Raw genomic sequence first — 16,252 nt, forward strand, 5'->3', positions numbered from 1 at the left:
TCATCAAAACAAGACTCATCCCATCACCTCCCATCCAGATCAAACCTCCCCCCACAGAAAAACATGATCCCACAACTCGTCGAAAACCCTGACGAACTCCTACGAGACGTACGAGAAAGCTTCAGAATACAACAAGACATAGACTCCATCGGAAACATAAACAACAGCATAAACACTCTCAACCAACTCTCAAAGGATAAGCTCAATGAACAAAGGTTTAAAATATCCGAAACTACGTTGAACATAGACACCACTTCTTCCGCCATAGAGATACTCGTCTCGGATTTGAACAGAATTCAGAATGAAGCTTCCCAATTCTCTTCAAACAACACTTTGGAACTGGAATTGAACAGTTTGCAAGATTTGGAAAACAGCGTCGTCGATCTACGAAAGAAACTCGATTCGAAAATTACAAACTTGGTCAACGCTGAACGTTCTCTTGCTGCCACCACCAGCACCACAACAACAACACCCACCTCTCCTGTTCCTGCTCCCCTCGAAACTGCTCTCGAAGATCCAGTCGTTAAATCCAACTTGTTGAAACTGAAACTGTACAGATCTTTGGGGGTCATAGTCGATTCCGAAAACAACCAAGTGTTGATCCATTTGCAAAACGGCGAATTCGACGTATTGCCATTAGACAACAACCTCAGTGGTTACTTCCTCACCAAATACATTTGGGATAAGCTTCAACAAAAATACCAATACTAACCACTTCCCTCCTCTCCCTCATCCTCATCCTCGAGTTAATGCATAGAACTTATCTTAATTGTTGTTATCTATATATTTATTTATTTATAGATATGTATAAATATATATACAGTATATTTAATTTTAATGTAATTTTATTAGAACAGGTTCAACAAGTCTTGGGTATTTGATGAGGCAGTGGGTTCACCTCCGGTGTTGCTGCTCCCACTACCATTCAATTTCAAATTTTGCATGGGATCCTTCAAAGATGTATCTTCCTCTTCTTCTTCTTTGTTCTCGTTTGTGCTGCCGCTGCCAAAATTAAACAGATCGTCTAGTTCTTCCAATAGATTTGACGATCCATTACCTTTCATCAAGTTGTTGGCGTCATCATCGTCGTTGTCGAAATCAAGAAGAACATCCTCGTTCGCATTCTGTGCTATCTCTGACTTGGCGAGGTCTTTCAATTCGTCAAGGTGCTTCCCCTTCACCACTTTTTGACGCAATGAGTATTGTTTCTTGTTTTCAGAAATTGGCTTGAAATATATAGAGCTTATCGTGGATAGTTCCAACAACAGTTTTTCTAGTACTTCAGGTGAAAACTTATCTAATGTATTCTCGATCTTTGGTGGCATCGATTGACATATTTGTTCTATTAATTTATCAGCATTAGGCATAGACAAACATCTCCAGTACATCATCGCCATGTCTCTCACATCTATCTCGTGTGTGTCGGTTGTGGCCAGTTCTAATATCTTTTGTAATAAAGAACCTTCTAATCGATTATGCAATCTTACAACAGTTAATAATATAGACATTTGTGTCAATGGCTCTTCTTCTGAAAAATTATGGACAAATGCAGCCACCTTAGACTTCATCGATGGGAACTTGTCAGGATATTGGCCCATTAACCACATGTAATTACATTTAGCATCATCCCTTTGTAAAACTGCTTCTGGGTCAGACCACGAGTTCAATAAAGAACAGACATTGGTTATCATTAGCTCATTGTCGGGACAGTTTCTTAAAAGATTACACATCGAAACGCAACAATCATCCATATAGATTTCTTGATTTTCTGCAAGTTCCAATAATATATCTAATACTTTGCTTATGAAGTTTTCTTCAGAGTATTTGATACCTAATTGTGATAAAGCAATTATTGATCTTGAAACGAATTCAGGTTCAAACTCCATTGTGTACTCTTTCAACTCGGACAATAGTAAAGAGCATTGTTTTAGATTACTTGGATCAACCAATCTTACCAAAATCTCGATCTTTTCTAATTTAACATATAACGGATCATTAAATTTGATGAAGAAAATTCTTAATTCTTTCGTTAGTAATTCTGGGAACTTTTCTAAAATAATTCTAATGTTCTTTAGAGCAACGTATTGCATTTCTGGTGGTGTTGACATTAATGATACCATCGCAGAAGATAATTTCTTCATGATCACAATATCGTTAGCCTGTGGTTGTATTAAATTCAGGTTTTTAATGATTACTTTAATAGTGGCTAGAACGACTGCTGGATTCACATGTTGTAGATGGGCTGTAACACGATCAACGATATTTTGCGCTTCAATAGAATCCTTAGCATCGTATTCTGTTAATGCAGTTAAAATTGTAATTCTTGCCCATTCTGTACATTCATTCAAAACGGATAAGTATTGAGAGAAGTGGGAACTTATCAAATCGATGAGCGAGACAGCTGTAGGATCCATACAACTGATTTCTGTCAAAGCAGCAGTAGCGTTGGCAACAACCATTGGGTTCGAATCATCTAATGCACTAACCAAATCTTCCAAAACACCCAATTCAATACAAAGTTCTTTGTTCAATTGGAACAATTTTGCTACACATATTACAGCTGTCTTTCTCACATATGGGTTATCATCTTGAAGAGTTTTACGCAGTGGAATTTCAATATACTCCAATATTTTATCAACTCTGATCATAGACATAGTTCTGATAGCCATGCAACGAATCAAAGGGTTAGGATCTTGTGCATCGGTAACAAAAGTGTTCACAACTAAGATACATAACTCAGGATGGGTCTCTGCGTAATTCATCACATATAAGTAAACCAATTTCTTTTGCTCGACATCATTAGTGGCAATATTTTTAAGAACATCTGGAAATAAGGAAGACACATCTTTACCTAAAGTCATCTGCTGAATAGTCTTTTTGATCGCATCTTTACGAGTCTGAGGATACTGAGAGACTAGACCGGTTCTAAGTTCACCTAACTCACCTTTATCAGAAATCCTAGGGGCTACTCGAATAGAATTCTGTAAAAATTTTTTAATCCTCTTATCCAAAGGTGGCATTTTTATTTATTTGATGTTTTCCAAAAATTACCTTGTATATACTTCTATCTATCAATCCCAATAACTGTCGCTTCCCAAAACAAACCAAAACAACAATCCTATACAAAAGAATATACCTCCTAAATATCTTAGCCTCCTAATCAGAGTATCCTGAATGCCAATTCTTGTCGACTTATTCTTGTTTAAACAAGATGTATGTACCTTGTTTAACCAGTTCTTCTTAAACTTTTCATTGCTATTTGGATTTCGAAATCAGATATCAAGATCGAGATCACAAAATACGATGTGTGTTTTATCTATTAATCTCATCATTATATAAGAATAAGGCAATAAATAATACTATAAAGATCCTAGATGTCAGCATTAACTGCTTATGGAGCAGGAGCTACTTGTCCAGAATTTGTATTGATAATAAAATGTTTCAGTTCCTCGTCAGATTCCTTTTTAGATCTCTGTTTAGATGTGTGCTGCTGTTTTGAAGATAATGCAGAAGGTAATAAAGTACTAAAAGGAACAATATTTACATGTTATTTGTTCATTTGATTACTGATTGATTTTATTCAGGTCATATATGGTTTTTTATTTTATCATGATTCGTTATTCTTGTTTATCCATTCTTTCGGATTTTGCTTTATTGACTTTGTCCAATTCGTTTTCTGCTTCTTTGAGCAATTCAGTGAAATCAATCTCTCTAGCCATGCTTATTGAATCGTTTAGTAATCTCTCAGCTTTAGATAGCACACCATTGTGTAAATTTAGTACACCAAGACCATAAGTGGATAGTGCGATTGCTTGTGCTGCAGATGGGTCTAGTTGGTCCTTTAAATTGAATCTTAATTTATTATTCTTCTTGGCAAATTGCACTACACTATCGTAACATTGTGTTGCCATGCTTTGGCATGTTTCCTTGTTTCTGTTTAAAGTCCTCAATGCCTTGATTATTGTTTTGTCGTTTTTTAATTTTTCATCTTCTTCACACTTTAAATTGATTTGATATATGTCAGACTCGAATTTTTCAGATTGTAAATACAATAAAGAACCTAAATTAGCCTGAGATAGTAGAATCTGACCTGGTGGCATGTCTGCCATGATCATCCATTCTACAGTTGTCATCTTACAACTCAAAGCAGCTGTTAAATCTTTATCAGATAGGCAATATGCAGTGTACAGATCTCTTGCTGTGAAAAATTCTTCTTTGAATGGCTCCCAAGCACTACTATTCTTCTGAAGGTCTAGAATCATGTATCCTTCGTCATTCAACTTGATATTCTCACTGTTAACAAAAGTCTTGAACTCTTCAGATTCTGACACTTTACCTTGGAATAATTTTTCAGTTCTTTTTCTTCTCTGATCGAAGAACTCTTTCAACTCTGGAGATCTAGTCAAAATTTCTTCTTGTGCTAGTAATAGATGCGACAAAAGGTTTCTCTTTCCCTTTGAAATATCTTTGCCCATCTCTAAGGACTTGATTAGAACTCTAAGATCTCTCCTTATCAAATCTGGTCTTCTGTCCTCAGGAACTAAACCCGGTTTAGTCAATGCATCATAAAACCTATACGATAACTCCAAATAGATTCCATTTGCCTCATTGAACATCATTTGCTTTTCATACATCTCTGCAATTTTCAATTCGATCCCTGTATATTCATCACTTATTGGATCCATCTTCAAATGTTTGCACTCATCCAGAGCATCAATATATATCTTCAAGGCCTTTTCATAATCAAAATTCTCTTTGTCACTCTCTGCCCATAAACCTTTCCTTAAAATCGTAGCTACAGAGGTAGGAAATGGATTATGAGGCCAATAGTACCACCATAACCCATAACTGACAAAACTCACCCCAACTAAAGACAAGACCCATTTCTGAATCTTCTGGTTTCTCTCAAAGTTAGCAGCACCAGTAGTAGTCTGAATCAACCGTCTACATGGTGGGATAACCTTAGATTTTACCAAATTTGCTCCTCTTAAAGATGGTAATCTCCTTAATCCCTGTCTCCTGACTAAACCACCAAACATACTCAAACAAAATCAAGGAACCAAATAATAAAATGATCGGTAAACTATCTGATAACCTCTTTGACTCTGTAATGCTCCTTGTATCACCACAATTCACTTCAATTCATCAATCCTAAAGTGTCGATTAGTGTGTAAAATTTCACTTTTATAAATCATCACCGAAAGGTCATTAAATTAAAGGATATATAAAAGTAATGAGATGAGGTGACATGAGATAAGATGTCTTTGATCAAATTACGACTTTAATGGTACTCAAGAGGCCTATTTATAGTGGGACCTGGTCAATTGGGTGTTTCTATTGGTTAATATTTGGTTTATTAGAAAAGGGATTGTTGAACTAGCCATGTGTGGTCGTTATGCTTTAGCTTATGACAGTGAGAATTTGTCGAAACAAATTGGTACTTTTAATCTAGAGATTAATACTGTTGATGAAACAGATAATGGTGGACATACTGATGCTTATAACATTGCGCCTACTCAAGAAGGTGCTGTTTATCGTAACGAAGGTGATACCATGGGTAAATTGAGTTATATGAAATGGGGGTTGATTCCCCATTGGACAAAAGATGTTACTAAATTCAAAAGTTACAGTACGTTCAATGCTAGGGTTGAAAGTTTATTAGAGAGTAAGATATGGAAAGGCTGTTGCAATAAGAAGAGGTGTGTGGTACCTATATCTGGGTATTATGAATGGAAAACCAATGGCAAGGGAAAGACACCATATTACATAACGAGAAAAGATGGGAAGTTGATGTTTCTTGCAGGATTATACGATCACGTTCAATCTGTTGATATGCATACTTATAGTATTGTTACAAATGATGCTCCTAAGGAATTGAGATGGCTTCATCCAAGGATGCCAGTAGTGTTAGAACCTCATACAAAGGCATGGGATGCTTGGTTAAATAATGGGAAGATACAGTGGACACAGGAGGAATTGCAGGAAACTCTTGAATCGAAGTTCAACCCAGAAACAATACTATGCTACCAAGTTTCAGCTGATGTGGGTAAAGTTGCTAATCAAGGGTCAAGGTTAACAAAGCCAATTTTAATGAAGGATAAAAATGCATTGATTAAACAGGAACCTATAGTGAAAGCAGAAATTAAGTCTGAGATCAAATCAGAAGATATACCAATCAAACCAGAAGAGAGTCCGGTTAAAAAGGAAGAAATTGTCCAACCTGAGACTCCAAAGGTTAAAAAGAGAAGTATCATTGATTTGTTAGGATCAAGTTCTGCCAAAAAACGTCATAAATGAAGGAAAAAGAGATAGCTCTAACTAAAAATAAATAAGTTGTATAATTAACTAAATCTTGTTGAGCGTATGTTACAAGAATCTTATGGATTGTTGTATACTGTATATACTTTCAGGTTTGTCTATTAGTATTGGTTATGGTCAAGGCTCTTAAATCGTCTCAGGTATCGAAATTTGTTTAAATTGAAAAATATCACCATTATAAATAACTGAAGTATAAAGGTTGAACCTGTACAAAGAAAGGGTTGAAAAAGAATTGGGACATTGGGAATAGGTTAATTGTGATTGTCTGTGTTGAATTATATAGAAATGTTGCCAGAATACGTTCAAGAAAGATTGGAATCGTTGAATGAGATTGATTTGAAGCTTTGTTCATTATTGCAAGAAACATCGCAAATAGTTAATAGTTATAGTGAATTGAAAAGAGGTAATAGCACGGTAAAACCTCAGTTTGAAGAACATTTGAAAGAGTTTTATTTAAACTTGGATGTTGCTACCACTAATTTGCGTAAAGAGATTCAATTGTTAGATGAGAATATAGGGACAAGACTTCTTCCAATTAATGTTAATAAGAAAGCCTTGGGTCAAGATACAGATGTCCTAGTAGAACAGATTAGTCTGTTGAAGGATATCTTGAACGATAAGAAGGAGGATTAATAGTTTTTGTAGGTGATCCAGGCTGAATCATTCGGAAATTTAGTGTCAATTTTAGAGATTCTGGTGGAGCCTTTGCACTTACAAGATTGGGTAATATAAATTGCATTAAGTTCATAAACAGGGACAACAAGTTGGAGCCTTTTTGGATCTGTTCTATTTCAATTTCAGTCTTTCTTTACTGAAAGAAAGAACATTGTTCATTTCCTATTTGAATTGAACTAGATTGAATCAATGGTGTCTATATCAAAAGAATTGTCATAAAATTGTCTATTGATTAAACTATATAATTGTATCTTAATGTGATTAAAAGTTATGTATTGTATGTTGCTGCCACATATATATATGTTTGTGTGTGTGCGTTATTGTAATCTATAAATCATTCGAAATTTATTTCTTCTTTTCAGTGGCTTCAGTCCATTGGACAACAGCTAAAGAAAATTCGTTCTCCATTCTTGCAATCAAATCCTTAAGGATAGCAACCCATTCTTCAGAAAGTTCCATATATTCTGCTAATGATTCGACAGGGGCAACTTCTTGTAGAAAAATGTTTGTAGTTTGAGTAAGATCAACATTATCTTCAACTGCACATTTTATTGAAAATTGGATTACTTCAATTTGAGACAATTCATCATCAATTAACAAGGATTGCATCATCCATTGTGTAAACTTAACAAAATGATTATAACTGTCTTCGATACGTTCGATTGCAGCATCTGGGAAATTCAATTTATAATTCAAAGTCTTTGAAATAACTTCATTCTGTACTGATTGAGTCAAATAATAGTTCAGTATATCTTGCATCTCTAAAAACTTGATAAAGAATGAACCTATTGCTTTCACTTGTAATCTAACTGTAGTGATATCTGAGCTAGTCAATAGAGGAAACTCATAGTTTAACAAAGTTTCGTTGAAAAATCTCAATTTCTTTACGTACTTAATTAAGGTTGATCTCTCAAATCTCATAGTGGATACTTTACGTAATATACCAATAAACTTGTTTAAAATATGAACATAACTGGAGATATAGGTCGAAAAGACCTCTTTGATCTGTTCGAATATATCTTTTAAAGTAACATTTTGTAATTCACCATTGTTTGCTGTTTCTGCCATATTTGGTATATATAAATATATAGTAATAAGCTCCTGATCAGTTGAATCAACACAGTATAAGTAGAAACCTGATTGTCAATACCAATCAAGACTTTCTCTTATAACATTTCTAATGTTTTCATTTAAATCATTAAATCAATAGATGATGTTGATGAGCTTTTAAAGTTTCGTATCCGAGCCGACTGAGGTCCTGCAAAGGTCGCTGAAAGAAGAATTAAACCAGGTACCACCATGAAAGAAAGATAATTCAATTGATAACTTAGTTTAGAAACAGTCTTCTGTTTTATGACTAACTTGGTAAAACGAATAAATTTTATTGATCTATACAGTTGTTCTTTATATAAAAAATGTAATTTGTTACTTATGGATTGTTTGTTATTTTTTTACTTCTGGCAGAGAGATTACCAATCGTCATCATCATCATCATCGTTACCGTTATCCTCACCGTCACTTTCGACTCTCATTTTGTTTGCTCTAGCAGCTAAAGCAGATGCTAGACCATCACTGAAATTTGGTTGAGCAGCTGCTACTGATGCAGGTGTTGCTGTTGTTGCAGTTTCAGATTGGCTAGATGAAACTGGTGTGCTTGTAACATTAGCAGCTTGAGTAGCTTGTACAGCAGCAGGTGCCGGTGGTGGAGGTGGTACAGAACCTCCTTGGTGTTTAACCACATAGTTCGTTGGAACCCAACCTTCTCTTGAGCCATCCAAAGTTTTGGCCAGGGACCAACCGCTTGGTTCTTCTCTTGTAATGTAGACAACTTCACCTTTCTTTAGAGGTAATTCTGAAGGAGAACCAGAACCTGGGAAGTCGTATGCAGCTTCATATTTGGGTTCTGACGATTGCATTGGAGGTGGAGGTGGTGGTGGTGGTGCAACCTTCTTTTGCTGTGGTTGCGTCACTTGAGCTGGCTGCGGAGTTGCTTGTGGTTGTGCAGCTCCACGAGCAGAGTTGGCAACTGGCTGTGGACGTGATGCAGTTTGGGCTACAGATGATGACAACTTCTTCGATCCTGGTGGAGGTGGTGCTGGTTTCTTTGTTTTCCTTGAAACTGGAGCACTTGGTTGAGAGCTTTGTACAGAACTTCTAGGAGCTGATGTAGATGTACTATGATGTTTTGAATGTCCTTTACCCTTCTTTGGCTTTTTCTTTTGTGGAGAGTTTGCTGGATGACCACGACGAACTAAAATGGTACCTGATTTATAGTTATCATTGTACTTTGGAGTTGCTTCAGAAACTTGAGATTTGACCTTGTGCATCTTACCAGGCTTCTTTTGATATTCAATGACTGTTCCAATTTTTACCTGTATTCTGCCATTTAATTTCTTTAACTGTGTGACCAATTCAGTCTTGAAGAATGTGTGTAATAATGGATCAGGTTGGGTAGAGTTTGATAAATTAATTGCAACCCAATCGTCTTGTAAATTAGTCATACTGACTCCTGCTATTTTGTTAACATCTATCTTATATTCTGTGGTATATTGTACAGAATTTTGAACCATACTTTGACCAATAATATATAGATGACTGTGGGTTAAGATGAGTACCTTTTTCACTCTTACGGAAGATCTACCAAATTTGGATTGAAGCTGTTCACCTTTGATAGAAAATACAACTTTGTCTGAAATTCCTGCTTGTTTCTTGATATATGCACCTCTAGATTTACGCTCATTACATAACAAATAATCACCCATAAATGCTCTGAAACCCAATAAAGACATTGTTCTTCTTTCTTTTCTGGCTGCCAATATTTTTGACCCTTCATCACGTAATTTTTCGTACTTGTTACCACCTTTCTTTTCCCTAATTGCACGTTGAATTCTAGTAGCTGAATCGATTCTTCTTTGCAAAAATCTTCTCCAAGCACGTTGAATTCTAGCCGCCATATTATACCAATACTTGTCTCTCATATGTTCCAGGGCAAATAAGGTTTCTGGAGTCTTAATAAAAACTTGACTAACACCGACTTGATATTCTTTTTCGGGTATAGAGGCTTCCTTTAAAATTAATTTAACTGCCTCTAAAGTCTCACCTTGCCATGTATAATCACCAGCATAAGAACAACTTGGAGACAATAGATAGAATCTTTCGACAAACTTATCAAAAACTTGTCTATAAGCAAAACCAGCTCTTCTAATACGGACATTTTCCTTCAAACCTAAATATTTAACTTGATGTAAAACTTGTTGATCATCATAATCATTTGGTGACTTAGTTTGATTTGGTTTAATTGTTCTAATATAGGATGGTTGAGCTTTTGACAAAGTTTCAACCAATTCGTTTGCACTTTTAATGATTTTATCACCAGCTGTAGGAGGTCTTCTCTTAGAATCCTTATCAACATTATCTGGGAAAATTGTACGCAGGAACGCATTGGAAGATGTAGCAATCAATTCTACTAAATCTCTTTGTAATTGGTCTTTGTTCTTATCAGTAATACCATTGACATCATACGTGACATCACCAGCATAATGTTTAATAACGAACTTGTTTGATCTTAGAGCAAAGTGAGGATTAGTGGAAAACAAGTTCAAACGTTGAGAAAATGCTTGATCAGCTGCATCAGAATCGGCATGAGCGGTAGCAACAGAATCATTCATGGCAGCAAAAATGCCAGGTGGTCTTCTGGATTCGATTAAATCACAGACAATCTTGTTATCAAAAAACTTGATTGGTGTCCATTGAATTTGCTCTCTTTCGTATGTTTCTTGTTCTGATTTTAGAGTCAATTGAATGAAGATTTGTTGTAATTTTTCATTAACGTAATTAATACAAATTTGTTCGAATGAGTTATGTTCGAAAATTTCAAAACCATAAATATCCAGAATACCAATGGATTTGTCTGCACCAGGGTAAGCCTGTAAGGAAATATTAACTCTTTCGACAATCCAATCGAACATATTGTTATAAATAGCCTTAGCTAAGGCGTCTCTAACAGCTGTAGCCTGTACGATATTTAAGGGGACGTGATAGACAGAACCTCTTCTCATACCGTGGCTTGTTTCCATAGTTCTCTCTACTAGAGCTTTCATTAAAACTTGAGAATCGATTTGTAATAAATATGCGACAAAATCAGTAACAGAAGTATCTCTAACTTGAGCGTTACCTTCTTCATTTTCAACAAATGAAATATTACCAACCCATAAAATGGAAGATAACATTCTGAAAATCTGATCTTGTTCATCTTGACTCAAACCTATCACTTGCATAGCTTTCAAAGTATCTTCATAGTCCTTAACATCATCAATAGTGTCTACAGAGGTACAACCAGCTGCTGAGGTATATATATATTGTTCAGGTTTTTGAACACCAAAAGTCTGTCTGTAATTTTCGGATGCACCTTTAGTGAATTGATAGAAAATATGGAAATTTCTTTCTTCCTTAATCTGACTGACAACTCTCTGTTTTTCTAACAAATAATTTGTAATGTTACCAGCACAAGGTTCAAACTGATTATTAAATCTAATTTCTAAATATTTACCATGTCTTGAAGAGTTATTATTTCTTAAAGTCTTTGCACAACCAAACGATTCTAACAATGGATTGGTTGCCAACACCATATCTTTGATTTTACCAATTGATTCAGAATTGGATTCTGAGGCGGATGCAATATATTGCATAATTCTCTTTGCTGCTTCAGTTTTACCAGCACCCGATTCACCTGAAATAATAACACATTGATTTTCATTATATGCTTTCAAATTATAATACATAGACTCAGCAATGGCAAAAACATGTGGTGGCACCTCCAATCTATTCTTACCCTTGTATGATTCTAAAACTGCATCGGTATAAATACCTAAATCACGGAAAGGGTTGACACTAATAAGCACATGTCCAATATATGTGTAAATAGTACCATTGGTGAACCTTTTCTTCAAATTTTCGTTGATAGCCTCATCAGAAATAGTACTCAATAATGTAAGATCAGAAACACCAACTTCCTTCTTCTTTCCTGAATCATATGTTGCCTTCTTGATCTTGGCTGACCTCTTTGCCGGCTCTTGAGCGGTCTTGTTACGAGCACCTCTCTTGATAATTGCCATACCCGTGTTCTAAAATATCCTGTATCCCTAAAAACTAGTCGATGGTCTCTCTGAATCCAATATATAAAAAAAGATCCTTTAAATAAACTTATTTCATTCAAGTTGCGTTTATATTCTATATTAAACTTCTTTATATTACAATTTTTCAGCTCTAATTTGACCTCAAGCGCTGTTGCCCCTTTTCAATATTCCGAAACATATCATTGTGAACGAAATGATTAGTATAGGCTTAGCGTAATATACAAACAAGGCTGGTTCCAACATCAATGATGACTTCAATGAGTATGCATTATCATTATAAATGTGATTCTATATGCATATCGACGTATTTGGTTTTTCTTAACGTGTTGACTTATAATTTGGATGACACTTCCAGTGGAAGGATTGGGTTCAAATTGATTAATTGAAGATGATGACACACCTTTGAAACAAGAAATTCTAATGGGGATAAATATAATTTTTATTGGGCAAAACCGCTAAACTCATATCTATATCTTCTATAACCCTCTATGTATCTATGTATATAATCGTGAAATTTGAAAGAATCTGTCGTTTTTAAAGTACATTCAAAACAAAACAAAAAAAATAAAAGAGACTGTTTGTATATTTATAAATATCCATACAATCCGATTTGTGAGATTAATTCAATTGCTCAATGTTGACCTCTACAACGGCTACAACAAGGTTACCTGTTTGTAAATTGTCCACTCTAGGGTGGTCCAAGTTTCTTAAAACACTTCCAATTACACCAGAATGGCAAGTGACAGAAATGAATTTCTCTTCTTTTCCAATGCTTTTGAATATCTGAATTAAACCTGATTTCACCCTAGTATCCATCTCTGGTACGGTCTCCCTGTAGTCTGATAACCACAGTTGGTCTAATTCTGGATAGTCCTCCTCGAAATGCCAATGGATTGTGTGACCGCTTTGCAAAGAGTAAGGTTGGTACTCGGAAACTGTAGTAGAATGATCGACTCTTTTATCACAAGTGTGTCTACCCAAAGTTTCCCTCATATTCTCCAAAATCTTAACTCTAATTGTCTCTTCGTATGATTCTTGTGAAAGTTGTTGGAAACAGGCATTCCAAGATTCTGCAAATGTCTCAAGACATCTTCTCATTGGCGAACTGAAAAAAGCATGCGGTTGAAATCCTATCTCCCTAGTCAAAGGATATAAAACATTGACACCAGTGGTTTGAACTTGTTTCTTACCCACAGGAGTCAACTTGGAATCAACCCAATTCCCATATTCATCACCATCTAAAAGTGCCCATTTGGCATTCCAGACATCTTCACCGTATCTTTCAATAGCAGCGTTATGGTAACCTTGACCATGTCTAGCAAAAACTACCAACTTATAATGATGTGTGTCGGTATCTTCAGGAAGAGACTCATAAAGATCCCTCCATGAATCGTTCTGGAGAAGTTCTAAATGGTTCACTTCAGTAGAATCCACAGATTCATCCTCCCTCTTAGCATAGGCACGAAAGTAACCAGGTAAAGCTTTAAAAGCTGAGTTCTCCGTTCCAACAGTCATTATATATGTTTTTATTGAACTGAACCCTCTCTTGCAACAAAATCTGTACCTGATCAAAGCATCCCAACAAAGTCCAGATCACGATCTGTTATTGTTATGGTTATTCTTGATTAAGTTTTAGAGATACCTTTAAGCTTAGGAGTTCCGGAATGTAGTTTCGAAAAGTTTAAGAGCAGACCAAAGGAAGTTAACTCATTTCGAAAGTGAAGCATAAGGTAAAGATTATAAAGATGGGTTTCGATAAAGCTATACTTTCAGGTTGACTCTTTATAATTGTCAGTGTTGTTTTTTTATATTTGTGACTGTGACTTATTGTTCCAGGGTTCGAATTGAGAGATGGGGAGCGAAGCAACAGTGTTCATCATCGATGTTTCACCATCGATGGTTTTACACCATAATGTGTCTAAAGCAATGGCATATTTGGAGTATACATTATTAGCAAAGGTCAAGAAGGCTAGGAAAACTGATTATATCAGTTGTTTTTTGGGTAATTCTCCAGTCACTGCAAATTCTCAAGATATTCCTAATGTGTTTGAAGTTAAACCCTTTATAGCACCAATTACTTCTTCTGATGTGATAGGTCTAGTTTCTATTATTAATAAGGTAAAAAATCAGATTAGTGGTTCAAGTGATGAAACATTGGAAGATGATATTTCTTCTATGGTCCAATGTCTGCTGGTTACTTCGTTGAATATGAAGGAATATTTTAATAAACGTAAATTGCTTCGACAGATTGTTATCTTCACTGATGACATAGATGGTTTAGACCTTACTGATGAGGAAATGGAGGTTTTTGTAGAAGAGTTGGATGCAAGAATCATATTCATCGATTGTAGGGAGACAAAGTTGGCACCGATTGATGAATCAAGATGGGGGAAATTATTGGGATTACTTCCTGGATCTAGCATATATGATATCCATTCGTTATTAGAAGAAATATCTTTACCCAAGGCAGCAATTGTAAAGCCAGTACGTGTGTTCAGTGGTAAATTGCGTTTAGGTGCCGATATTATAGAACAGATGAGCCATAAGGATATTATTAGATCAGAAACTAGGGATGAAAATAGTATAGCAATTAAGGTGGAAGGATTCCCAGCAACAAAGGCTGTTACTAGCTTATCCAGAAAAAACGTAATCAAGGAGGAACTCGATACTGATAAAGGAGGAAGAATTAATTATATACCAACTAAATCAGTTGTCGAATATGAAATTGAACCTATTGGAGACAGTAAAGAAGATAAAAAAGAAGGTGAGGAAAGTAAAAAATTAGTTAGTGTTTCTGCCAACTCAATTTCAAAGGCCTATCGGTATGGGACAGACTATGTAGTGTTGCCATCTTCGATTTCAGATGAAAGGTTTTACAAGACCAGTCCGGGCATTGATATTCGTGGGTTTCTCGATAAAGATTTGTTACCAAGATATTACTTGAGTTCTGAATCAAGAGTCATATTTGCAGATACAAAAATGGGGACGTTGGCAGATGTTGTATCTATGGGGGCATTTGTAGATGTCATGATTGAAAATGATAAAGTAGCAATCGTTAGATATGTTCAAAAGCCTAATAGCGAAGTTGAAATGTGTGCCCTTATACCACATATATTCAAACAGAATATTGGCGACGAATCTGAAGATTTGAGAGTGTTCATATTGAACAGGTTGCCATTTGCTGAAGATGAGCGTGTGTCAGATTTCCCAAAATTGACTGAACGTTATTCAACGTCAGGCAAGAAATTACACACCAATATTGAAAAAAAAAAAAAAATCGACTCAATGATGTCAAATTTTGTCGATGATATGGATATGGATGCGATACCAAGTGTTCCTACAAAGGAATATTATTCTTCAATTGGAGAAACAGCAAAGGACACAACTTTGTTTTTCCCAGAAGAAAGAGACAACAAATCTAAGGACAATGATCCAATGATTGTTCCGGCCATTGATATTCATTTCCAGAAGCAAGTACTTCTGGAATGGATCCATCAAAAACTAATCAACCATAACGAAACATTCGAGACCCCCATGATCTCAGAGACCCTTGAAAGAAAGATATTACCGATTGAATTGAACGAAACCGGCAAAAGTAACGTGACAGACTTACTTTCGTTGCTCCAACTTAAAGTCGTTGACGAAAAAGAAACCTCCACTACCCAAACAATACTTACACAAAGGGAAGTTAAGCCGATACCACCTCTGGAGGAATTGTTGGCCAAGGGTAAAAGAGATTGAACAATATTTTTCTCTTCTGTACACTCCTTCGGTTCCCAAATCCCCCCATCGATACGATCTCATATCGAGATCCGCTCCATGTATTCCAAATCCACATATAAATAGTTTTTATAAACAATGGATCAAGATATAGATACATGTATCACTACAAGTAACAACACATCTTAAATAATTAATTATAAAATAAATGAAATGTATGTATTACTGTCCATCCTTCTATATATTATAGGCAGGAGCCCTGACGCCAGTGCCAGCCGGTCGCGGTCCACCAAGGCCCGTTCGCCGAGAAAACCTCTCCTGTCCGGATGACATCCACCCGGACAGAACAGAATCACCCGTCCTCTCACTAAAATAATGGAAAAAAAAAGTTCGCCAGACTGAGA

General features: G+C 35.7%; 9 protein-coding genes across 9 annotated transcripts; 4 read left to right on the forward strand and 5 right to left on the reverse strand.

Moving 5' to 3' along the window:
- On the forward strand, positions 1 to 711 carry SPC24 (kinetochore-associated Ndc80 complex subunit SPC24; the record flags this gene model as incomplete). Its single annotated transcript, XM_001647420.1, has 1 exon — positions 1 to 711. A coding segment is annotated over one exon (711 nt), but the record flags the coding sequence as incomplete, so codon positions are not given.
- A 137-nt stretch (positions 712 to 848) lies between these two features.
- Positions 849 to 3,020, reverse strand: APL2 (Apl2p; the record flags this gene model as incomplete). Its single annotated transcript, XM_001647421.1, has 1 exon — positions 849 to 3,020. One exon carries the CDS (start codon positions 3,018 to 3,020, stop codon positions 849 to 851), a length of 2,172 nt encoding a protein of 723 aa, XP_001647471.1.
- A 597-nt stretch (positions 3,021 to 3,617) lies between these two features.
- On the reverse strand, positions 3,618 to 5,039 carry Kpol_1018p153 (uncharacterized protein; the record flags this gene model as incomplete). The annotated part of the gene is made up of 1 exon (XM_001647422.1): positions 3,618 to 5,039. One exon carries the CDS (start codon positions 5,037 to 5,039, stop codon positions 3,618 to 3,620), a length of 1,422 nt encoding a protein of 473 aa, XP_001647472.1.
- Positions 5,040 to 5,382: 343 nt separating this feature from the next.
- On the forward strand, positions 5,383 to 6,297 carry Kpol_1018p154 (putative peptide hydrolase; the record flags this gene model as incomplete). Its single annotated transcript, XM_001647423.1, has 1 exon — positions 5,383 to 6,297. One exon carries the CDS (start codon positions 5,383 to 5,385, stop codon positions 6,295 to 6,297), a length of 915 nt encoding a protein of 304 aa, XP_001647473.1.
- A 306-nt stretch (positions 6,298 to 6,603) lies between these two features.
- MED11 (Med11p) lies at positions 6,604 to 6,951 on the forward strand (the record flags this gene model as incomplete). Its single annotated transcript, XM_001647424.1, has 1 exon — positions 6,604 to 6,951. The coding sequence occupies one exon, from the start codon at positions 6,604 to 6,606 to the stop codon at positions 6,949 to 6,951; it is 348 nt and encodes a 115-aa protein (XP_001647474.1).
- Positions 6,952 to 7,338: 387 nt separating this feature from the next.
- Positions 7,339 to 8,061, reverse strand: SHE2 (She2p; the record flags this gene model as incomplete). The annotated part of the gene is made up of 1 exon (XM_001647425.1): positions 7,339 to 8,061. One exon carries the CDS (start codon positions 8,059 to 8,061, stop codon positions 7,339 to 7,341), a length of 723 nt encoding a protein of 240 aa, XP_001647475.1.
- Positions 8,062 to 8,462: 401 nt separating this feature from the next.
- Positions 8,463 to 12,107, reverse strand: MYO3 (myosin 3; the record flags this gene model as incomplete). The annotated part of the gene is made up of 1 exon (XM_001647426.1): positions 8,463 to 12,107. One exon carries the CDS (start codon positions 12,105 to 12,107, stop codon positions 8,463 to 8,465), a length of 3,645 nt encoding a protein of 1,214 aa, XP_001647476.1.
- A 639-nt stretch (positions 12,108 to 12,746) lies between these two features.
- PMU1 (putative phosphomutase) lies at positions 12,747 to 13,643 on the reverse strand (the record flags this gene model as incomplete). The annotated part of the gene is made up of 1 exon (XM_001647427.1): positions 12,747 to 13,643. One exon carries the CDS (start codon positions 13,641 to 13,643, stop codon positions 12,747 to 12,749), a length of 897 nt encoding a protein of 298 aa, XP_001647477.1.
- Positions 13,644 to 13,979: 336 nt separating this feature from the next.
- On the forward strand, positions 13,980 to 15,869 carry YKU80 (ATP-dependent DNA helicase YKU80; the record flags this gene model as incomplete). Its single annotated transcript, XM_001647428.1, has 1 exon — positions 13,980 to 15,869. The coding sequence occupies one exon, from the start codon at positions 13,980 to 13,982 to the stop codon at positions 15,867 to 15,869; it is 1,890 nt and encodes a 629-aa protein (XP_001647478.1).
- Positions 15,870 to 16,252: the final 383 nt, after the last annotated feature.

Source organism: Vanderwaltozyma polyspora, genomic scaffold (assembly GCF_000150035.1).
Source record: "Vanderwaltozyma polyspora DSM 70294 KpolScaffold1018 genomic scaffold, whole genome shotgun sequence".
In the NCBI taxonomy this organism is placed as follows: domain Eukaryota; kingdom Fungi; phylum Ascomycota; class Saccharomycetes; order Saccharomycetales; family Saccharomycetaceae; genus Vanderwaltozyma; species Vanderwaltozyma polyspora.